Source organism: Syngnathus floridae, chromosome 21 (genome assembly GCF_059516105.1).
Source record: "Syngnathus floridae isolate MCC-2025c chromosome 21, RoL_Sflo_1.0, whole genome shotgun sequence".
NCBI lineage: Eukaryota > Metazoa > Chordata > Actinopteri > Syngnathiformes > Syngnathidae > Syngnathus > Syngnathus floridae.
Window position 1 is genome coordinate 321,961 of NC_142433.1, and position 21,885 is coordinate 343,845.

At 47.1% G+C, this 21,885-nt stretch overlaps 3 protein-coding genes across 16 annotated transcripts; 2 read left to right on the forward strand and 1 right to left on the reverse strand.

The window, feature by feature from the left end:
* Positions 1-2,528: 2,528 nt before the first annotated feature.
* Positions 2,529-8,814, forward strand: atat1 (alpha tubulin acetyltransferase 1). Of its 3 annotated transcripts, XM_088364768.1 has the most exons (14): positions 2,529-2,862; positions 2,893-3,011; positions 3,143-3,203; positions 3,358-3,449; positions 3,542-3,599; positions 3,682-3,795; positions 3,982-4,083; positions 4,609-4,654; positions 5,557-5,631; positions 5,727-5,883; positions 7,341-7,417; positions 7,522-7,582; positions 7,975-8,241; positions 8,522-8,814. In XM_088364768.1, exons 2-14 carry the CDS (start codon positions 2,920-2,922, stop codon positions 8,541-8,543), a joined length of 1,224 nt encoding a protein of 407 aa, XP_088220894.1. In that variant the 5' UTR covers positions 2,529-2,862; positions 2,893-2,919; the 3' UTR covers positions 8,544-8,814. The 3 variants fall into 3 exon arrangements, with proteins under 3 accessions (XP_088220894.1, XP_088220896.1, XP_088220895.1); XM_088364770.1 differs by lacking the exon at positions 8,522-8,814 and adding an exon at positions 6,465-6,687 and having other exon boundaries at positions 2,529-3,011; positions 7,975-8,121; XM_088364769.1 differs by having other exon boundaries at positions 2,531-3,011; positions 7,975-8,814.
* Positions 8,815-9,926: 1,112 nt separating this feature from the next.
* On the reverse strand, positions 9,927-13,300 carry LOC148379626 (regulator of G protein signaling 18). Of its 2 annotated transcripts, none has more exons than XM_088364772.1 (6): positions 12,990-13,300; positions 12,035-12,526; positions 11,921-11,970; positions 11,638-11,771; positions 10,351-10,517; positions 9,927-10,289 (listed from the first exon to the last, which is right to left on the reverse strand). In XM_088364772.1, exons 2-6 carry the CDS (start codon positions 12,512-12,514, stop codon positions 10,119-10,121), a joined length of 1,002 nt encoding a protein of 333 aa, XP_088220898.1. In that variant the 5' UTR covers positions 12,515-12,526; positions 12,990-13,300; the 3' UTR covers positions 9,927-10,118. The 2 variants fall into 2 exon arrangements, with proteins under 2 accessions (XP_088220898.1, XP_088220897.1); XM_088364771.1 differs by having other exon boundaries at positions 12,035-12,569; positions 12,990-13,298.
* Positions 13,301-13,532: 232 nt separating this feature from the next.
* Positions 13,533-21,125, forward strand: bag6l (BCL2 associated athanogene 6, like). 11 transcript variants are annotated; one of them, XM_088364756.1, is made up of 25 exons: positions 13,555-14,063; positions 14,157-14,246; positions 14,337-14,454; positions 14,605-14,813; positions 14,929-14,988; positions 15,070-15,192; positions 15,298-15,539; positions 15,633-15,762; positions 15,935-16,138; positions 16,224-16,416; positions 16,482-16,529; positions 16,610-16,881; positions 17,266-17,335; positions 17,396-17,715; positions 17,878-18,097; positions 18,183-18,355; positions 18,432-18,485; positions 18,582-18,684; positions 18,765-18,889; positions 19,003-19,137; positions 19,315-19,389; positions 19,540-19,695; positions 19,935-20,042; positions 20,229-20,375; positions 20,490-21,125. In XM_088364756.1, exons 2-25 carry the CDS (start codon positions 14,169-14,171, stop codon positions 20,586-20,588), a joined length of 3,462 nt encoding a protein of 1,153 aa, XP_088220882.1. In that variant the 5' UTR covers positions 13,555-14,063; positions 14,157-14,168; the 3' UTR covers positions 20,589-21,125. The 11 variants fall into 11 exon arrangements, with proteins under 11 accessions (XP_088220892.1, XP_088220891.1, XP_088220893.1 ...); XM_088364758.1 differs by having other exon boundaries at positions 13,636-14,246; positions 15,298-15,412; positions 15,452-15,539; XM_088364760.1 differs by having other exon boundaries at positions 13,543-14,246; positions 20,229-20,414.
* Positions 21,126-21,885: the final 760 nt, after the last annotated feature.

Consider the following 21,885-nt stretch of genomic DNA (forward strand, 5'->3'; position numbering starts at 1 on the left):
GATGACGTCACATAGTGTGCTGTCCCAATTGTAAACACAATCATTTGCTGTGCTTTTGTTGGATGGTGTCACTTCCCCTTTAGCTTAAAATAGACGCGCAATACGGCCGCACGGATGCCCGTGAGGCCGGCCGACCGGCTGGCCTCACGGATGCCCGGCAGGCCGGTCGGCCGGCCGGCCTCACGCACCAGGCGGGCCGTGACGTCTCTTCATTGCCACCAGTCAGCCCCCTCACCACACACGGAAAATACGTACGCGATGATGCAAAGGAGGAAAGTCGAGACGACACGATTTGTGTAAAATAGGTCTCAACGACGGAGCGCTGTTGGCCGTCGAGGCCTTTTCACGCCGCCGCACTCGACGTGTCGAATCATTTGCCCTCCAACTGAAAACGATTCGCTTCGATACGAGAGCGACTCGCCGAACGAGCGCTAACAACAACAACAACAAAAACGTTCCTTTTGGGCTGGCTGCTACGCAAGCATTTCCAAATATGGGTAAACTTGGAGCTTAAAATCAATTGACACAAAGTTGACTCAATGTGACCTCACTCGACAAGTCACCCACATTGAGTTTGTTCATCAGATTTTGAGCGTGTCAGAGTCAAACTTTCTCGAGTGCGTTTTGAGCACATTACATTCCACAGCCGAGAAAGCGGAACATTAATATTACAATTGTAGCACGGTTCACAACAATGGTTTCCTTTCTCATTCAGTGATATGAAAATAACATTTGACTGGAGTTGAGGAATTTGGGAAAGTAACATGGAAGTCCCCCCTTGGCCCGAGCTTCAAGTCCATTTGGTGCCAAGTGATGTTTATCATTTGGTGGCAAAAACGGTTGATGTCGGTCGGCTGCCCGGAAGGCTGCCTTGGCTGCGAGAAGACAGCGATGTACAATGAAGTAGGTTCGGTTCAGTCAAAGAGAAACTGCTTCTTAAACACTCCGATGACAACTATCCCTAGCTGTCAAATCCCTGGCAAAAGTTTGGATTTACAAATCACCTTTTTCTTTCGTTCTTGACCAACAATGATAAGAGAAAGTACAGAAGCACCAAAGCGGGTAGCCTTGATCACACACGGAAGTGAAATTGTCAAATATTCCAAACACGTTTGGAAAGGTACATTTAACAACACTTGAATTTTGAGACGATGAGATGGACTTAGAAAGAAGGAAACGCCGTCGTTACGCAATAGTGGCTGGCTGGAGAAATTGTGATGACGAAACACATGATTCCTTTTGTAGGTTTTCATATGTGGGTGAGGCGCGACCTGAAGATTTGCAAAGATGGGCGGTGGGTGGGGAGGTCAAATGAACACATTGGTTAGGTGGAATTTTTTACGTGTCCTAGATGAAACCAGATTTTCATGTCTCATCCTCGAATCAAGGCCAATGGGATGTTGCCTGTGCACGTTTGGCCAAACTTATTGCGTCAAACTTATTGCAACATTAGTCAAATGGTGTGGAACACCCGTTTGATTTTGTCATGGCAATTATACTTGAATAGACTGATAGCTAGAGTGTTGGAAAGGGTTTTTACTTTTGCACATTTACGTCACCATGAATTCTTTTTCATATCCTATTGATAAATAGTCACTTAGGTAGTCAATGATTTGCTTAGTAACAAAAAACAAACAAAAACATGGCCAGGAAAAAAATGTAGGTTTGCATTTCTAGTATTCAACTGCTTTATTTATGCACACACGCGCGCGCACACACACGCGCGCGCACACACGCATACACACGCACGCACGTTGTTGTTTACTTGTATGTATATTGTGCACTGTCTTGTCACCGTGGGATAGTGGGAACGTCATTTCGATCTCTTTATGTGTCTTGGCATGTGAACAAATTGACAATAAAGCAGACTTTGACACACGCACGCGCGCGCGCACACACACGCGCACACACTTTTAACTGCATTTCTCCTAAACCACCTCAAGGCATTATGCCATTCACATAATCCCCAAGACGATACACGTCTAGGGCCCTGTCTTTTAACAACACCTTGTTTCATCAGCCACATGAGTGTGATGCATGAACAAAAGTCCGAATTAAACATTACTGCTTATGCAATGACAATATAATAGCGTCTTCTTAACCACAAAAAATGGTATTATAATAAAAGTGAACTTCAGCCACCTGCATGTGCTTTATGTTTGTTTGTTTGTTTGTTTGTTTGTTTGTTTGTTTGTTTGTTTGTTTGTTTGTTTGTTTGTTTGTTTGTTTGTTTGTTTGTTTGTTTGTTTGATTGTTTGTTTGTTTGTTCGTTCGTTTGTTTGTTTGTTTGCAGCACCACCATGTGGAACTCTAAGAAAACAACAATCACTTACACAGGGTGAAAATTGAAAGAAAAGAACCAACGTTACATTTGTGTCGTCATTATGTTTGTCATGTTTTATTTGGGCAAAACCCTGAGGTGTTTTATGACGACATTACCGTGTTACAGGCGGCTGGCTAGCAAGCAAATGAAAGCCGCATGCGTCACTTTTATTTTTGTCGGAATTACGGTACGTACGTGACGCTCTCTGCTGGCCGCTACTCTACTCAGGCCACACAATTGAATACGTCACTTTGACTTTATAGGAATTACGGTACATGATGCTAGCTGCGACTCTGCCCCCAAGAAGTGCCTTGACGTCCTGGGAAGAAAAAAAACCATTCATCGGTCTTTTGCTGTGGACCGTTATCTGTTTCCTTCCTTTGCCCCAGAGTAGACGAATTGACGGAAAGCTCAACAAAGTAGTTTGTGGTGCTGTTGTTTTTGCTAGCAAAGCATCTTTTAGCTTGCCGGTAGCTGTGTTAGCTAGCTAACGCGGGAGGGAGGAAGGAGGCACCTGCAAAAACACCGCTGCTGAGACTGCTTGTACTTTACTCTACTGCAATCATACAGACAAAGAAAGAAAGAAAGCAAACGTTATGGAATTCCCTTTTAATGTTAACCAATTGTTTCCAGAGAGGTTCTCCGTTTTGGACAAGAGCCTTGTTGTTGAACATGCCTCTCCGAAAAGGTAAAGCTACTGCTTCTATCTCCCACCATGCTGTGCTGCGCTGCGCTGTGTTGTGTTGTTAGTGACCATAGTTGTTACAGGAAGCTTTGTGTTATTTGAAATAATAAACTTTGATTGTGTGTCCTTTGTAGAGCAGATCTTCAATCTCACATTGCCACTGTTATTGACGAACTGGGGAGAGCCTCTGCAAAGGTGAGTGAGTGAGTGAGTGAGTGAGTGAGTGAGTGAGTGAGTGAGTGAGTGAGTGAGTGTCATCATAACGTCAAGGGTCTTGCTTGGCATGCAGGCAATGACATTTGACATGTATCCACGGTCAAAGCAATCAATATGCGTGCTCTTTGCACAGGCCCAAAAGCTAACAACACCTGTCACGAGTGTTACCAAGTTGCAGTCTCAGCACCATGAAGTCTACCTGATGAAGGATGGAGAAAGCAATGGGTAGATCGTATGGCCATTCGTCAACTTGCAATTTCACTCGCACACCATCCCACACCTACTCCACACCTAACCGCCCTCTTTCCTTCTCGCAGAGAGTGTGGTGTAATTGTGGGATTTCTCAAAGTTGGATACAAGAAGTTAATCTTGCTCGTGAGTCTTTTTATGATTTTTCTCTTATCAGATGTCATTTGCATCAAGATTTGTTTGACTCCATGATGTATTCTATCCATAGGACCGCCGAGGTTTGCACACAGAGGCCGAGCCACTGTGTGTTTTGGATTTCTTCATAGCCGAGAACTTGCAGAGACACGGATACGGGCTGGAGCTGTTCCATTTCATGTTGCAGGTAATGTGTTGGGGAAATGACAGTTGGCGTGCAAAAACAAAGTGGATGATGAAACACGGCACGAAACCGCTTTGAGTCAAATGAAAAGATTTCATTAGAAATGCCTACATTGTTCTCATCTGTCATTCCCTATCAGATTTTTTAATATGACTCAATAACGAGTGCTGTTTCTCTTTTTCTTAAAAGCACAAGAATATAGACCCTGTGCTGATGGCGTATGACAGGCCCTCTCCCAAATTGTTGTCTTTCCTGGCCAAGCATTACTGCCTAACACAGAGTGTTCCTCAGGTACAGCCTATTCACCTAAAAAAAAAAAAAATTCTTTTTTTAAACCATCTCCCCAATTTTTCACTGAAAAACAATTGCCTTTTTGCTACTTTTGCACACTTAGTGACATGTCAAAAAGATACCACAAGAGAAAGCCATTGTCCTGTCGAATAGGAAAAATAGAAATATACCACAAGAGGGCGCCATGGTCTCATAGAAAAATAGAACTACTTTTTGAACTTACTGTGACGGATGGACAAGGGCTGAAATTAAGGCTAAGAATGAAGCCAAAAAGGTTATGAGAGAGGTTTTTTTTCAAGATTCAAGACTGCTGATGATGAAAACTCTCCCTTTATTTTGTCATCGCCACCAATAATAAAAGGGAAACTATTTGTGGAATGTGTTCCAAAGACATTCTATTCTCTAATGCCGCCCACTGTTGTCATTCTTTTTTTAAGCGGATTATTTTAAGACGAAAGTTGCAAAAGGAAGCCGAGAGGACATTTTGTGTGATGTTTCACCATCGTCTTTTCGTTTTGCCTGTAGGTCAATAACTTTGTTGTGTTTGATGGCTTCTTCAACAACCAATCAGGTACTTTTTATTTCTTCGATGAGTTGCTGCATAACGTTGTCGCAAGGATTCTTTTACTTTTGAACGTTATGAGTCTGACTACACTTTCAAAGTTGCTACTCAAAGTCGGACGTGGTGCAAAAAAAAGAAAAAAAAAGAGACACTGTGCTCGGGAGGCAATTTTTTATTACAAATATATATACTATATATTTCACATTCTCCAGGTGCCACCAAACTGCAGGTCACATGCTATTAAAAAAACAAATCTAGAATATAATGTGGTCGTATGGGATGGCTTTCTATTTGAAATCCGTGTACATCATGTTTTCCTCTAGCTCTTCCCAATGTTCCAACTTTGTAAAGTCTAAAAATCCCAGCAATAGAGCTTGATTCAAATCCAATGAAGTTGGGACGTACTTGGCATTCATCCAGCACACGTCATCGAGTCTACCATGGCATTTGATACATTTGTGTGTATCCATATTATGCATGATTTTAAAGCGACTTGAGTTTTGCCATCATCACATATCCTTCCACTTTGTAAGCATATGCACAAGATGATGACAAAAAGAATCATTTGCGAGATGCGACAAGCACGCGAAAGGGTTACCAACCCATTTGAGCTCAACTACTTTGATTGCAGTTCCATTTTTTGTTGTTGTTCCCCCATCAAATTCTCACAGGCTCGCCTTCATGTCCTCTGACGGCTCAGGGGATGTACGGCTTTTTGTAAGGACCTTTCTATTCTCTGGCTTTGCGCTTCCATCCCCAAGTGATTTGTTGCTTTTTGCATTGCACATCTTAAATCCTAAATCCACTCCTTTGGTCAGTCACGTAGTATGTTGAAAGCTGCCTTGGATCAAGTCCAATGTCGTCCTACTGCCGTCGTGGAGATTGTGAACTGTGCCTGTTCTCCTCCGCAGTGGCCAAATTAAGAACGATTCCCCTCAAAAAGCCCGACAGCGAGATCAAGCCTTATTCCATCGTGGAGAGAGAAGGTATGCGGCAACAAAATCATTTCTGGCTGCTTTGGATTGATCTTTGTGTCCGCCACAAAGCTTGGAGCTGAGAACAGCTTTTGTTTGTTGAACAGCGGTGCGTCGGGAGGAGAGGAGTCTTCCCTGGCCGTTGGCATCCTCCCAGTGCTCCCTCAGCGTGGGCTCCTCCCCCACCAGGGCCGCGCTCGGGGGACGCAGGGACCAGAGGCCAAATTTTCCTCGCAATGAACCATCCCGGGAAAGACGCACCAGGTAAACACACAGACTTGCGGCGGATCGGGCCGGCGGTGGTGGCGGTGGTGGCGGCGGCGGCGGACCACCTGTGTGCACGTGCGCTCACGGCCGCTCCAGCACCAATGCATTCTTGATTGATTGATTGATTGATTGATTGTTTTGGTGCAAGCGAGTTGTCCTCTCAGCTGACTGAGTTTGAACCATGATGCCATTCACTTGACCTCATTTTTCACTTTGATCAAATGTTCATTTTAAACATTACACTATGCTGGAAATGACTAAATCAAGGATTAATCCACCTGAATGAATAAACACGGCACCTCAAATTTTCTTTTTTTTTTTTTTTTTTAAAACCTCTTTCACTCACCTCATACTTCCCGTGTATCTTCATGATATGAAATCTACAGCTCATTTACCACGTGTAAAGCTCATACCGTGTCATGTTGAAATCATCTCATAGATGTTCCATTCAGAAAACTTCATTTATCCCTGTAGGGCAATTAAGGTTGCAAAGAGTTATTGGCACAAAGTTTACAAAGCGAGTCATAAAAAAAATATACTGGAAATATTGACATCATTGCATTGAGTATTATGAACAGCGAAACCCATGAAAATGAAAGTGGAGTAGCCGGCTGGCCGGAGGAAGGCACGGACGGGGAAAGGTGCCAACTGCACACAGGAAGGTCGGAGACGCAATTGAAGCCCGCACCTCTGAAGTGTGAGGCAGACGTGCTCACCAGTGCTCACCAGTGCTCACCAGTGCTCACCAGTGCTCACCAGTGCTCACCAGTGCTCACCAGTGCTCACCAGTGCTCCTTTCAAGTACTGCTTCCTTTCAAGTACTGCTTCCTAACACAATCTCTTTCTGTCTCTTTTCCTTCCCTTTTTCTTCTCTTTTTTCTTCCCCCATGACTCCACCACATTTGTAAATGAATTCATTGGCTCATCTTTTTCATCATATGCTTGTCATGGAATAGTTCCCTCAATAGATCTCAACTCGGTTTCCATTGACTGACTGACTGACTGACTGGCCCCATACGACGTCTTGTCATTGTTAAAGGAAAGAGCGAAGCGGCGTCCGAGCATATACGATAGTTGTGGTTCTGTGCCGAGATGAAGCACGTGCTAGGCTTATGCTAGCTCCCTTTTGTCCTTGTAAAAGAAGCTTATGGTGAACCTTGTAGCTCCGATTTTTCATTTTGGAATGCATTAAAGTTCCTCATCTTCGAAATGAATCTTTGCCGCTTCACTCTCAATTGGACGCACACGGCAGCGGTCGGCATCTCGTTGACATCCGATTTGTATGCCAAGCCTCGCTTCTGCTTTACATTTATTATTGTATGAGTTTGTGTTTCTTTTTTGTACTGCCATTGTCTTTTGACTGGCGCTTTCACCTCCCCGCATTCTTTTTTTTTTTTTTCCCCCTCTATTTTTCCCTTTCATCTGCCATGGTCGCTTTTCCCATTTCCTACTAGCCAACAGGGTCAAGTTGCCAGAGAGGGTCTGTGCAGTCGCCACATGGACAGCCGATCTTTGGGAAGGCCCTTAGCAGGTAAGGGTCAGAATAGGTAAGCAAAAGTGCTTACTCTGTTGTTGTTGTTGTTTTTCCATTTGATGTTGTGTTTTGTCGATTGTTTTTGCTTTCATTGTTCTCAGGTCTGAGGTCAGCTAAAGAGCAAGCACACTTATCGCAGAGGTTGCCGAAGCTCCAAAGCAGGTATTTACATTCTATGCACACTAATGAAGTTGAAATAAATCATTGAAAACAGATTGCCTATAGTACGTATGTTTGATCATAAACTTGTCTCTGAAATGTTCAATAAAAATGTCTTTTTCGATAACAGTCCTCAGCTTTGAAGAGCTCTCATGTGTTGACCTCGGTTGTAATTGTCACATTCCTTCCTTCCTTCCTTCCTTCCTTCCTTCCTTCCTTCCTTCCTTCCTTCCTTGCTTCCTTCCTTCCTTCCTTCCTTCCTTCCTTCCTTCCTTCCTTCCTTCCTTCCTTCCTTCCTTCCTTCCTTCCTTCCTTCCTTCCTTCCTTGCTTCCTTCCTTCCTTCCTTCCTTCCTTCCTTCCTTCCTTCCTTCCTTCCTTCCTTCCTTCACCCCAGGCTCCATACACCTCCAACGACCAAGGACAATGGCGTTTGCTGGCCGACGTCCCCCGGCCGCCAAAAACTCCGCCTAGGAACAGATGCTGAGGTGGCTGATGGGAAAAAGGAAGTCCCAGCTCCCAACGGTCCCGGAAGCGCAGCGAGAGTGCTGTCGGAAAGTCCGAGACATTTATGGGACGGCTGTCCCCGGACCGTCGGAAACGCCTGCTTCTCTGCGCAGCAGATGAAGCAGCGCTTGCTGTTGAACAGGGACACGCGTCCGTGGTGAGTGACATGGGCTTATTGTATGAACAACATAGCAAGAAGCTTTCAGGTTCCTTTCTACAGTTCCTTTAAAGAAAAAAAAAGTTCATTTTCATTTCATGCAATAATTGTGGTTATTTTAGCAGCACCCTGAGACCTGTGGGAAAAAGCTGTACTGGTTCACGCTACTCATTTATTGGTGCAGCTGTGGTGTGTGTGTGTGTGGCTGTGTGTGTCTGTGCGTGTGTGTGCGTGTGTGTGCGCACCAGCATGGAACATAAAACACGTTTGACTTTTTCAGCGTTTGGACCATAACTATTTGAAACATTTTCCACTCTGAATTGTGTCAAGTTGGACATGTCAAGCATGTGGAACTGCTACTTATCAAAAGTCATCAGAATGTCAAGTTGGAGGCAACTCACACGTTTCTCTATAAATTGTCTTAAAAATGTTAGCCCTTTTAAGAGTAAAACAAAACTTACCCCCCCAAAAAACCCACTCATTGGTAACCAGTGAGGGAGGCTACTTGCTTTATACTTTTGACTGTTGTTTTTATACCAATAAATGCCATCATGAATGTTTCATACCAATGAACATTTCTGTATTTACTTGATCAACCTAAACTCCTGCTTTTCTTCTCGGTTGGGGAAGAAAAATGATTTGACACACCTTCAAATCGTCGTTTAAACAAGGTGTAAATCACCGGTAACAGTCAAGGGCCGGAAAGACAGATTCAACTTTGTTCTGGAATCCTATTTTTGGGGTGACACGTAAGCTGGAAAGAGAAAAGTGCGGACAAGTAGAATGTTCTCCAACTTACACTTGACTCTACTGAAAGAAAAGTAAGCGAGTTGTAAGAACTTCGGTTTGAAGCTGACAGGAGACAAACCCGGGCGGGCGGGCGGGCGGGCGGGCGGGCGGGCGGGCGGGCGGGCAGGCAGGCAGGCAGGCAGGCAGGCAGGCAGGCAGGCAGGCAGGCAGGCAGGCAGACAGCCCCTGTGGCATTTTCCCATGCACTGCGGCTCATTCTTGAGCACACGAAATGGCTCAGTGGCTCGCTTAAAGTATTTCAATGGATGCCGCTGAGCACAAGTGCATGCTTTTGCAGCAACTCATAACAATGATGGCAAATGTATGATGCAATGCATCATGTGTAGCTTTAACAACCACTTTCATTTCTAGTGGCTTCTCACCGAGAAGAGAAATAGTCTGACTAAACCTGTTTTTCCTCTCCGTTGGTAAAAGAAACTGTCTAAGTGACTGAGGAATGGCATACATTAGGCAGCAACACGGAAGGCGTTTAATGATTAAAAAGCCGCCGCACGCGCACTTTGACGGCTCATGGAAATGGGTGAGCGGTTCTTTTTCCAACCCAAGAAAGAGCAACAAAACAGTTCCGAATTCCGCATGTGTTCAGGACGCACACGTTCATGTTTGTCAGAGCAATTAGAATGAAAAAGAGAAATATTTGCTCAACACCGAGAATGTGGTTCACTTGATCCCCTCAAAGTTGGTGTTTTGCAAAATCACCCTAAGCATCGGTATGAGCACTTGAATTCAGAAAGAAAAATCACCTGTGGTGGATTTGTTCAAAATAAACTACATTTCTTTTCAAATATTATACGGTGTAATGGTGTGACCCAATTCATATAGGGCAGTCTCGAGATTCTTGGAATATCAGCAAATCTCTCAGTCTTATAAAAAAATTAATAAAATCGCTTTATTCTCAGAGCAGTCTTTTATCTCATTTATTATTCTTGTGTTTTTATGATGACATAATTATTCTTGCTCTAGTAGTCCTTTTGGTGTGGGAGTCCGAGGCCATGGCATTCTGCAATCTGCTCTGCTCTGCAATCTGCTCTGCTCTGCTCTGCTCTGCTCTGCTCTGCTCTGCTCTGCTAGTCGGCCTCCCGGAGTAAAGAGAGGTAGATGTCGGACTGGATGAAGCGGTGATAACAGTCTGTGTCCAGCAGCGAGTAGATGCGCTTCTGCGCGAGGGACAGAGACGTGCGAGAGGGAGCCTGCAGCAGACGGATGGTCAGATCTCTGGTCTTGCTATCGATGTTCACCTGGAGCAAGACAAAAGTAAGTACACGAGCAGCCAGAACGAGCAGACGGCCAGGCCCGTACCTCCCGAGGCGAACCGGGTCGGATGTAAGTGTCGCAGATGTCCTTTGCCCTCCTCTGCAAGCTGAAGTTGTGGGACGATTGTTTGTACTGCTCACAGGCCAGATAGAACTGCAGATTTTCCTCGCTGAACTCGGAACGGAGGAATGCCCCGAACACCGAAAGGCCGGCTGAGAGAAGGAGAAAGATGAGCGTACGTACGTATCGGTTGCAACAAGAACAGTGTTGATGCGACTCTCCCATCTCCACTTTGGATGAGTACGGAGCATGACGGGCCACCTGGCATGACGCACTTGCGGGCTAACAAGCTGATACAGCACTGAGTCACCTCGTGTGCAAGTTCCAACTCCCGCTTTGCATTGATACAAAGTCACAAGGGCCTGAAGTGATGCCTGCTTGGAAGTTGGATTTGTGATTGGAATAGGTCGTCAAGAGGTTTGGAAATCTCACATCTTGCACCACCACCACCAGCACCACCTTGCAGCTCAAGTTCCAACAGGAAACAGACTAAAGCAATTTATAACAGTGGCGGTGCTTACTATCAAGTCTATTCATAGAAGCAAGCAGCAGGCTGGCTGGCTCAGGAAGTCCTGCAGCTCTTCTGGCTTTACTGCACAGCACTGAGTGACTGACGTCATTGAACGCCAACATCACTTACCAGAATCATTGAGTCAAATGATGAACGCTTTTGTTATGACGTCCACTTCAGTCTGTTAATGTTGCTAACCGTTTTCAACCATCATGTCCCTTTTATGTCATCAAGATAACCCAAATATCCGACCAATCTCTCCGTAGGTTAACATTGTGCTGCTAACGAACGACAGCAGACTGTTGATCAGGATAGACTTTATTTCGCTACTACGTACTTTAATAACAGATGTTAACAAGCGACACTTTCGCTTTCAGACTTAAGCTTTCACTAGATTACAGGTTGGGCGTAACTGTAACTGTCACTAGTCTGAACTTTTTTTAGGTTATAAAATGGACACAAATACATCTGTGGCTTGCTCACTTCAGCCTTTTACATTTCATGAGCCCTCTGTGGAAAGGTTTTCTCCAAGCTCTGTTCTAGTCGTCACGCTAACAAAACCTGTACTCGGAACATACGTGATGTTCTTCAAAGGCTCACTGAGGCCAAGTGTGTTTATGAGATGATCTCACAAGGATACAGGAAATAATTGAGGTGGATACGCATTCCAGAGAGAGGAAAAACAACAACAACAACAAAAAAAGCTCAATCAGGGAAATGAGGGGCGATTAAGATTTTTCAGCAGATGAGTATGTACTCACTGGGACTGGCCAGCAGGTAGTCCAGGGACTCGCCCCATTTTTCAAGTTCTTCTCGACTTAATGCGTGCCTCCTGTTGTGGCCCACCTGGCTCCACTGACGCATGAAGAGCAGGCGCGACCTCCTCTCTTTGGCACTGTGGACGCAAAAGAGACGAGCCGTGGTGTTTTGGTTTAAAAACAAAACAAAATTCACCGGTAATTATAGCTGGGCTTTTTGTTTCTTTTAAGCCCAAGCGTCCAGCCCGAATCCGAAGTCGCAAGATATCGATCGTATCATGCTCACCTGTCTTTGGGTTCTGTGTTTGAAAGGTTGGAGTTTGAGGAATGGGGACTCTGAAATACATCACATCATTAACATGGGAGTACTTCACGATGCAAGTCTAAATTTGGGAGCTACCTGGCCAAACAGATTCTTCAGGTGCAGTTTCGCCGCTGAAAGTTTGGCCTTATGCTGGTGCCGATGCTGAGATTTAGGCGAAAATGGACGGGAGAAAAGTGAAGCAGACGGAGAAGCTAGCTCATCTCTTTCGACACTCTCCGTGCTTCCCTTTGCGGCCGGGGCCAGTTGGCCGTCACTATAGGCCCGATAGCCTTCGCCGAAGCCACAAACGTCCAGGTGGCTCTTGCTCTTTTTGTCCAGCTCTCTCAGGTCCTCCACACTGACACTGACCTCCTTAACAAGTCCTCTCTTGGTACTTGGCTCCTGAACCATCGGACGCTGCTCTCCATCTCGCTCGACTTGAGCAACATCAAGTGAGGTTGTGCCGGATTCTCGGCGCTTGTCCTTTCCTGCTCTCGTTAGTTCCGTCTTCCTCCATGGGAAGGAATCGAGATCCAGGAGGGATCCCTCGGAGCTGAATCTCCGCAGACTGGCCATGAGAGATGGTAGCTAGGTAGGTAGGTAGGTAGTAAGGGGCAGGGAATGGAAGGAGCTGCAGCAGCAGCAGAAGGGGAAGAGAAAGAGGTTAAGGTGCGGAGACAGTCGAGGCGCAGGCTGTCGAATGAATGATTGTTGGCGTTTGGGGAAGTGTTCACATGGAATAATGAGTCACAGAAAGAGTTGCACAAACAAGTGAAGCCAGAGTCGGAATTGTTCACGTCGTGGTTTGGCCGTATATCAACTTTGTCGAAATGAACCGCATCAGAAATGACTAACATGATTCAAGCATTCATGGCACTTATTTGAGCAGAATGCTTGATCGTCACACCTTGGCTTTACTTGAAGCTGAAGTGTAGTGTAGTGTAGTGTGGGGTGGGGTGGGGTGACAAACAAATCGTAACTCGTCGATTTTTGCCACAGACATGCATTAACATGCGGTCATATCATACATGAAAGAATGAAACTTGATTACCTCTCTTTCCAGGTGTTTTAGGCTATTTCCATTGCAGATCGTTCCTGCTCATCCCGTGGGTGGCGCTTGCAGCAATAAAAGGCTCAGAGTCCGCCAAATACGACCTCAAGCAGCGCCGACACTCTTGCTACTCCGTCGCAGTGGGAGTTCCCTCCTTCAAAAGATAACCATGGCACACAGTGACAACAAGACACGAGGGAAAAATTCCGCAAAGTATTTCCAGTGACACTTGAGGCACTGGTCTCCTCCCCATGACTCGCCACACCTTGACGTGTGTCTGAACTTGTCGGAGAGGACACGCACGCACACACACACACACGCACGCACGCACGCACACCCCCGTCCTCCAGCGAGTCATAAACGGTCAAGAAAACAAATAGATCATCCTTAAACTTGTCATAGGTGATCGCACCATGGTAGAAATATTGAAAATCCATCGCATATTTCATTTGTGAACAACTCGCTTATTTCCTATATCGTAAATGGAACATGACTTTATTTATTTTTTCTTTTCAATCCATATAACGTCAAACAATTGGCTACGTCGACGAAAAGACGCTCAGGTCATAAACGGTCAAGAAAACAAATAGATCATGCTTAAACTTGTAATAGGTGATCGCACCACGGTAGAAATGTTGAAAATCCATTGCGTATTTCATTTGTGAACAACTCGCTTATTTCCTAGATCGAAAATGGAACATGACCTTTATTTGTTTTCTTTTGAACCCATATAACGTCAAACAATTGGCTCGGTTGACGAAAAGACGCTCAGGCATGCGAAAGACGCCTCCTATGACGTTTTTGGGGTCCTTTGACGTCACCGTGTTTTATTTTGGGAACTGGCTGCTACCTACCTACCTCCTGAACCAAACTGCGTGTGCTAATTATCTTCCATGTCACTTTGGAAACGAAACGCAGTTGATTGGTTTATAATTCAAATGCATGACTTTAGTCTTCTGCTAAAATAACCGGTCAAACGTGTCTTGGTTATTTTGCTCATTCCTGGTAGCGAGGAATGTTAGCGTGCTCGCCCCGAGGCTAACAACAATAACAAGGCTTGTCGCTTCTATTTATGTATGGTTCTGTACATATGAAATATACTGGCGTTGCTTTGCCAACGTCCTTAATGACCACTAGTATACATTATTAACTCTTACTTGTGGATAGCAACATTGTAATATGGCGGAATCGAGTCTGATTGATGTCACCGTGAAGACTCTGGATTCACAGAGCAGGAGCTATCAAGTCGGGGGCGAGGTAATGCTGGTGCCATCGTGAATGAGTCCGTCCGTCCGTCCGTCCGTGCCACATTTGCTTGACCGTCCTGTTCTCTCCCTTGTCCATGAGTTGACTGTGAGGCAGTTCAAGGAGCACATCGCGTCATCAGTGGAGATCCCAGTCGACAAGCAGCGGCTCATCTACCAGGGCAGAGTGCTACAAGATGACAAAACGCTGACTATGTACAGTAAGTCAGGCAAACAACAATGAACAAACAACACACGGGTGTTAGTTGGAGCCCAACGTGTCGGACGGTGAGAACAAAAGGTTTTTGCGTCACTTCACACAATGTCATGATAGTCCCGCCGCCTCGTTTACCTCAATCTTTGTCTTTCAGACGTACGCGGAAAGGTGATTCATTTGGTGGAGCGTGCCCCACCTCAAAGCACCGTGACCGGCTCAGGGGGTGCAGAGGTATCCAATGAAGGGACAGCAGATGACAGCAGCGCTCATATTGCCGCCTCCCCGCCGCAAGATCGCAACGGCTACGTGATGCTCGGGACTTTCAACCTCCCCGTCAACTTCTTGGAACCCCAAGCCGTACAGGTGCTCGTCTGCTCATAGCCATCTGCTAAGTCAACACTGGCCCGTAGCGTACGTAGCGTGGTAGGGAAACGACGTTTGCCTTCGATACTTGAATTTTCTTTTCTCTGCTGAACAGCAGATGATGCCTGGATTAGGTGAGTCTGGAAGAAATGCCCGGGTCAGCACCAGCACAGGGGTAAAGGTTCATTTTTCTCACCAATCTTTTTAAATGGCGCAACATTCCTCCTCAAAAGCTGATAGGTGTTTGCATGTGTAGAGCAACGGCTCGCTGAATGTGCAGATTCATTTGGACCAGTCGGTGCAGAGCGAAGCTCGGATGAGGGTGCAACTGGCTGAGAACCTGCTTCGGAGTGCTCACGCTCTGATCCAAAGGCTGGAGGTCATTTTGCAATATCACCCCCTCCCAAAAAAAAAGAGTCACCGTGCCGTGGGGAATGTTATGATTTCTGCAATATGTGGGTGAATTGACATGTTTGTTTTGCAGGATGTTTCCAGTTCACAGGCAGAATCAGAGTTGCCTCACGCCTCTTCATCCTCAGCAGCATCGTCATCCTCGGGCAGAATCGCTGAAGAATCACTCCCCATGGAAACCAATGATGCAGCAGCAGCAGCAGCAGCAGCAGCAGCAGCAGCAGCAACAGCAGCAGCAACTGCAGCAGCAGCAACAGCAGCAGCAGCAGCATCCACCTCAACACAGACTGAAGGGGCACCCGACACACCACCCAAGTAAGTAGTGTCACCCACAAAGTAGGCTGGATAAGCCATGAAAGCATCTCATGGACTCTTCCAAACAAAGAAGGAGTTTGTGTTTGTTCACAGTCACCCGAGGCCAGCAGAGTTTGTTGCCATTCTGTCTGAGGTGCGGAGAGTGGAGGAGAGGTTACGCCCTTTCATAGAGAGGAGCCACTCCATCCTCGGGGCGGCCACATCGGCAGACTACAACAACAATGTAAGGACCGAGAAAGGGCGTGCTCGTCGCAGACTAACGAGGAAAATGTTTCATGCTCTTATTCACGTGATCGATTGATAACACAAAAGGAAAAGATGATAATCGGTACCAAAGGTGTTCATGTCAGAAGTGTCCAAAGCATTTGAGGACTGCAATATGATACGAATGGAAGACACAGGAACGAGATGAGGATCAGCGCCTTCTCAACATGGCTGGAGATGCGCTCCGTCTTCTGGGCAATGCTTTGATTGTGCTGGGTGACCTTCGCTGCAACCTGGCGAGCCCTCCTCCACGTCACCTGCATGTGCTCCGGCCCGTGGCTCAGCATAGCCATCCTGTCCTAGTCCGGTCCGGTCTGCCGCACGTGCCCGTTCCGGTGAGTCGACGTGTCGTCGCTCGCACATTCGAACGGCGGAAATTGTGCTCAAGGCCGACAGAATCATTTGGCGGCATTTCCTAAGGTCAACGTGGGAACGGCGAACGGAGGACCCGCTGGAGAAAATCTTGGCCGGCCATCTCGATCAGATCACCTCCCTTCCGCGCAGGCTCCGCCTCCTCCTCCTCGTGCCAACGAGACCACGGAAGGAGCCCGGGTGATCAGGATCACCCACCAGACTATGGAGCCTGTCGTCATGATGCATATGAACATTGATGGTATTTCCTTACAATGAAGACACATTTTGCTTGTTGAGGCATTTGAAATATTCTGCTATTGGCAGGTGATACAAGTTCTGGACCGCCAAATGCCACAGGTTCGGTGCAAGCAGGTGAGTGCGTCTTGGGAGTGACATTGACACTTGCTATGCTAAAAATCAACTTTCCATCCATCCATCTATTGACTTGCCAGGATTGCCCCCAGAGTTCATGCAAGCCATCGTCCAGCAGATCTCCCAGCAGGCAGCCACCGCGGCGGCGGCGGCTTCAGCCAATCAAGCGACACACACCACGGGCTCCGCAGTCGGTCATGAAGGGATGGCTTCTTCGGCGCCGCCGGCTCAGGCCAGAGTGATCTTCACCGGACCACCGTTCTCCCCCCATATCTCACATCCTATGGGAACGAGAGGGACCTCCATCAACCTCAGAGCTGCAATGCCTGTAGCAGGCCAACAAGCAGGACAGGTGAATTCAGTGATTGAAAAGGCAAAGCTCACCAAAGCATCCACAGAGTACATTTTGGTTTGTTGCCAATCACAAGAATGCAACGTTTACAACGCCATTTGAGAGTTGAACTTTTACCACACCCTTGATCGGTCGGTTTCACTTACTTATTTCTCTGTTAGAAAAATTGAAAAAGAAGAAGTGAGGAATGTAGACATATGACATCAGTGAATGTGACAAGTGGTGGATATTTTGGGGCAAAACATTGCCACATTGTATAAGGAAATGAAAGTCAAGGGAGAAAACAAACAGATGAAATCAAGCACAATACATAGAATGATGTAGAAATGGGGACAATGTTGAGGAACCGTCAGTGAACATCTCCTTTCTTTTTGTTTTGAAAAGGGCACACCTGTAGTTGGCTCCTCCCTCGCCCAGATGATCAGCAATCTGGTGGGACAGCTTCTCGTACAAGGTAAAGATGCATTTTATTGAGTACCCAAAAAAATGGTTGCTTTCAGATGTTCTCTCCCAGGCGATACGACAAGTTATTCATCTTCGGTCAGCTCCCAGTCATCCGAATCCTCCACATCTCCTATTGGTCCCTCTGTCAACACTACTGGCCAGGCACCGCCGCCGCCGCCGCCATCGGCACCGGCACCACCGCCGGCTAACAGCTCGGGAGTATCTGTGGATCAACCGTTAGGTGGCAGTGCTGGGGCAAACCTGGCCCAACTCCTGGGCTCGTTGCTGCCTGGAAGTGGAAGTTCTGCTTCTGGTTCTGGTTCTGGAGTGGCACCCTCCATCACTGTCACTCTGCCTGGCTTATTTCAGAACATGTCAGACTTTGTGCCGGTGAGTTGAAACAGCTTTACGTTTTGCTCATCTTTTCTGTGAATCAAGTTCTTAATTAGCTCACAAGGCATCCTAATCAAATGAGGAATATTCAAAAGGTGGCCAACAAGTGCCATTTTTTGGAGGCTCACCGTGATTTGTGTTGCTTGTGTTAATTTGTAGCCAGCTGCCGGCGACACGGCGGAAGAGTCCGTCTCGCAGACAGGCGGCGAAGGCGGCTCTCTGAGCCCGGAGCTTTTCACCGGCATCGTGCAAGGAGTGCTGTCGACGATGAGCGGCTCGCTCGGGGCCCAGCATGGCAACGGAGAGAGCATCGCGCAGTTTATTCAGAGGCTTTCTCAGAGCAGCAATCTCTTCCCACCTGGATCGGGAGGGGCCGTGGGTACGTACGTACGTGCGAACGAAGGGAGAAAAGAATAAGCCGAGAATATCCGCCGCTCCCTGTTTGAAATAGTTGTCATCGGCAGGCTTCTTTGGCGACCTGTTGTCTCTGGTGTGTCAGAGCTTTTCCATGGTGGACGTGGTGCTGTTGCTTCACGGAGACGCTCAGCCTCTGAGCCGCATCCGGCCCCAGCTGACTGAATTCTTCACCCGTCACTACCTGCGCGGCGGCCAAGAGCCTACCGACGCTAACGTAGCTGTAAGTGCCGCCGGCCGGATGCGCTCGTCGTCAAGAGTCACCTTTTTTCTTTTTTTGTTGCTTGCTCTGAATGAAGAGAGCGGCTGATGACCTCATCAACGGTCTGGAGGAGTACATTGCGCAGAGCTTTGTAAGGACATCCGTCGTCTCACGCAAACGACAGCCTTTCACGTAGTTCATGGATTGAGCGTGGTAAGTGACAGTTGGCCACGTGATTGTTCCCTAGTCAAACGTGGCGGTACGCGATGGAGTGGACATCGTTCAGACCAACCTGGCTTTCCTCAGGCAACAGCTCACGGGGATAGCCTCACATGTGCTGCGCTGCAATGGTAAGTCACTTCAAGTGGAAGACTTTGCGGGGGGGTGTGTGTGTGTGTGACTCGTTAGTTTGCGCTTGTCCTTGCTTCAGATGCCACCTTTGGCCCCTCTCTGCTGTTGCTGTGCACCCAAGGTCTGTTTGAGTGTCTTGCCCTCAACTTGTATTGTCTGGGAGGAGAGCAGAGAGCTCTGACGGCTGTCATCAACCGCCGCATTGTCAGTACGCCACACAATCTATGAATGTTGCAGTATATTTCAATGAGACGCCTTTTTGTTTGGACTCCAAAATAGTCAAGGAACTCAATTGTCCTTGCTCTGTGTGTTTGCAGAGGAGAATGTTCTCAGAAGTGAATCCCAGTTTGTTGAACTGCTTGACCAGTATGATGTCCATGAGGTTGCATCTTATTCTGGAGCACAACCCAGTTACCCGGGATCACATTCAGCGCTATGTCGTACTCGTATCGGTAAGCGCAGAGCACCGACCGACTGAGCGGCCGGCTGGCCGGCAGTCGTTTGTGTGGTAAACATGACGGATGCCTTTACTGAAATGCTACGAGAGCTCGCCGTGTAGTGTTACACCACTGCAAATATATTCAACACAGCAGCAGCGTCGTCCGTATTCAACGTTGATGCCTTTTCAGGAAGACCAGCTCTCTGCAGCAGCAGCAGCAGACGGCGACACTGGACAACAGCCAGCTGAGAGTCAGAATGTAGAGGTGAAATAGAAAGTTTCTCTTGAAGCAATTGAGTTGAGTAGCCATTGCATACATCCTATCTCTTCCTAAATGAATTTCCACCTACCTCAAAGTGGAGTGAGTCAGTCGTCATGGAAAGCTGAGGACACTCACTTCCTATCTGTGTTCTAGATGGAGGAGACTTTATCTCCAGCAACCACAGCAGCGGAGGCCGATGCACGGTCCGGTGACAGCCGAGAGAACGCGCCCCCGGGATCTGCCGTGACCCCGCCCAGACGGCCGGAGCTGACCCGGGAGGTGGAGCCGTGGGCAGCGTCTCTTCCGCCGGTAAGTACCGATGGATGGACGGATGGATGGATGGACGGACGGACGGACGGATGGATGGATGAAGGTATGTCCAAGAAAGTGAATGATTTTGATTGATTGATCCAAAGAAGAAATGACTTTCCGAAAACAATGTCATCAGTTTTGTGTGCTTATGTTGCGGGTGGACCGGACGTCCAGTACATTGTCTCCTCAAAAGGCCAATTCCAATTGGACGCATGGACGTTTGAACGTTTCCACAGGAATGGGTTCCAATCATCAGGCACGATCTGCATTCTCAAAGGAAGCTCCGAGCGCAGCCGCCGCTGTCTGACGCCTACCTACACGGGATGCCCGCTAAGAGGAGAAAGGTCCGCCCGCATTCCAAGCGCCTTGATATTTTCTGACCGTAATGGTGGAGCGGGCGAGGAAACTCACTGCTCTGCTCTGCTCAGCTCAGCTCAGCCGACGGTTGTTCTTCTAAATGTCCCCAACTGTTTACGGAACAGTGGAGAGGAACGGTCGGTACGTGATGGCAGCGCGCTTTCCCTCCTCAGATGACGCAGGGCCAAGGACCCCGCCTCTCCTTGTCAGACGCCGTGGGTCGAGCCGCTCGCTCTGCTGGAGCCCTGCCGGTTACGGCCGCAAACAGCCTCCAGGGAGAGCTGGAGCGTCCCGATTTGCAGGATGCGTATGCCGCACAGGCAAGGGGGGATGGATGAGCCATCGGAAGATTGTTAATAGTGATGCTTGATTTTTCTTCCCCCGCTTAGGTGTATCGATACGTGTAAAAAGAAGCTTTGTGTCTTTGCTTCCAGGTCAAGAAGGACATCAAAGCGCGAGTGCTCGGAGATCCCGACTACAACGCTCAAAAGTTCCCCAACACGCATCGAGCTTTCTCCTCCGATGACTCGTAATCTGCACAAGATGCATAGCAGAATGTCAAGTGTGCGTGTGCGTGTACGCGCGCGCGCGTGTGTGTGTGTGCGTGTGCGTGCGTGTTGGTTCCTGTGCTCAAATATTTGTGTTACTCACCTTGACGGATGCTTTGATTTGACATACTCATTCTCGGTTTGGGAGTATTCGAAAAAGATTCAATACCAGTGAGCGTTTGGAAAGTGGAACGTGTTTAGAAAATGAACAGGGTACAGTACAAACGTGTTACGTTGGCTTTTAAATTGCTGTAAAGTTGAACTTCATGTTATAACCCACCTAATGTTGTAGAGATCATTACATCAGATGAAAAATGCTTTAACTCATTTGTATTTTACTATTTTAGATGATGATTTTTTCAGTCAGTCGTTTGTATTTTACTATTTTATAGTGAGCTTTAATCATGTTCCATAGCAGTATTAGATCAACTTCCCGATGCAGTGAAGGAGGGGCGATTACATCAATATTTGTATCACGCAACAAGCGGATGGATGGAAATAAAGTCTCTTATTTCAAATCTCTTTTATTCGTTCATTCTTTATGTATTTATTTATTTCCGACATCACGTAAAACGGTATCATGGTCGAAGGTCACAGGTATCAAGCTCTAGTCCTCGGGGCCGCATTCCAACATGTTTTCCAAGTGAACCTCGTTAAGTGCAGGTGCGTGAAAACTTTTAGCTCCTTTTGAACGTGAAAGTGGCTAAAAGTTTTCCCGCAGGTGCGCTTAACGAGGGTCACTTGGAAAACATGTTGGAACGCGGCCCCCCCGAGGACTAGAGCTTGACACCTTTGACCATGATAGTTCCCTAATAAAGTGGCCTCTTATTAGGTACACTTGAAAATGGCGGTGTACCTAATGGAGTGTCTGAGTGATTCCCTCGTTAAGTGCAGGTGCGTGAAAACTATTAGCTCCTTTTGAACGTGAAAGTGGCTAAAAGTTTTCACGCACCTGCGCTTAACGAGGGTCACTTGGAAAACATGTTGGAACGCGGCCCTGAGGACTAGAGCTTGACACCTGTGACCTTTGACCATGATATTTCCCTAATAAAGTGGCCTGTTATTAGGTACACTTGAAAATGGCGGTGTACCTAATGGAGTGTCCGAGTGATTCCCTCGTTAAGTGCAGGTGCGTGAAAACTTTTAGCTCCTTTTGGACAAGAAAGTGGCTAAAAGTTTTCCCGCAGGTGCGCTTAACGAGGGTCACTTGGAAAACATGTTGGAACGCGGCCCCGAGGACTGGAGCTTGACACCTGTGACCTTTGACCATGGTATTTGCCTA

Excerpts from the sequence above, each read along its gene's own strand:
- bag6l (XM_088364756.1), top strand. The coding sequence starts at position 14,169 with ATGGCGGAATCGAGTCTGATTGATGTCACCGTGAAGACTCTGGATTCA. Across the intron at positions 18,685-18,764 it reads ACATGTGCTGCGCTGCAATG|ATGCCACCTTTGGCCCCTCT; the intron begins GTAAGTCACTTC and ends TCCTTGCTTCAG. Across the intron at positions 19,696-19,934 it reads GGGCAGCGTCTCTTCCGCCG|GAATGGGTTCCAATCATCAG; the intron begins GTAAGTACCGAT and ends ACGTTTCCACAG.
- atat1 (XM_088364768.1), top strand. The coding sequence starts at position 2,920 with ATGGAATTCCCTTTTAATGTTAACCAATTGTTTCCAGAGAGGTTCTCC. Across the intron at positions 3,204-3,357 it reads TGGGGAGAGCCTCTGCAAAG|GCCCAAAAGCTAACAACACC; the intron begins GTGAGTGAGTGA and ends CTCTTTGCACAG. Across the intron at positions 4,084-4,608 it reads TAACACAGAGTGTTCCTCAG|GTCAATAACTTTGTTGTGTT; the intron begins GTACAGCCTATT and ends TTTTGCCTGTAG.
- LOC148379626 (XM_088364772.1), bottom strand. The coding sequence starts at position 12,514 with ATGGCCAGTCTGCGGAGATTCAGCTCCGAGGGATCCCTCCTGGATCTC. Across the intron at positions 11,772-11,920 it reads AACACAGAACCCAAAGACAG|TGCCAAAGAGAGGAGGTCGC; the intron begins GTGAGCATGATA and ends TTGCGTCCACAG. Across the intron at positions 10,518-11,637 it reads CTACCTGCTGGCCAGTCCCA|CCGGCCTTTCGGTGTTCGGG; the intron begins GTGAGTACATAC and ends TCCTTCTCTCAG.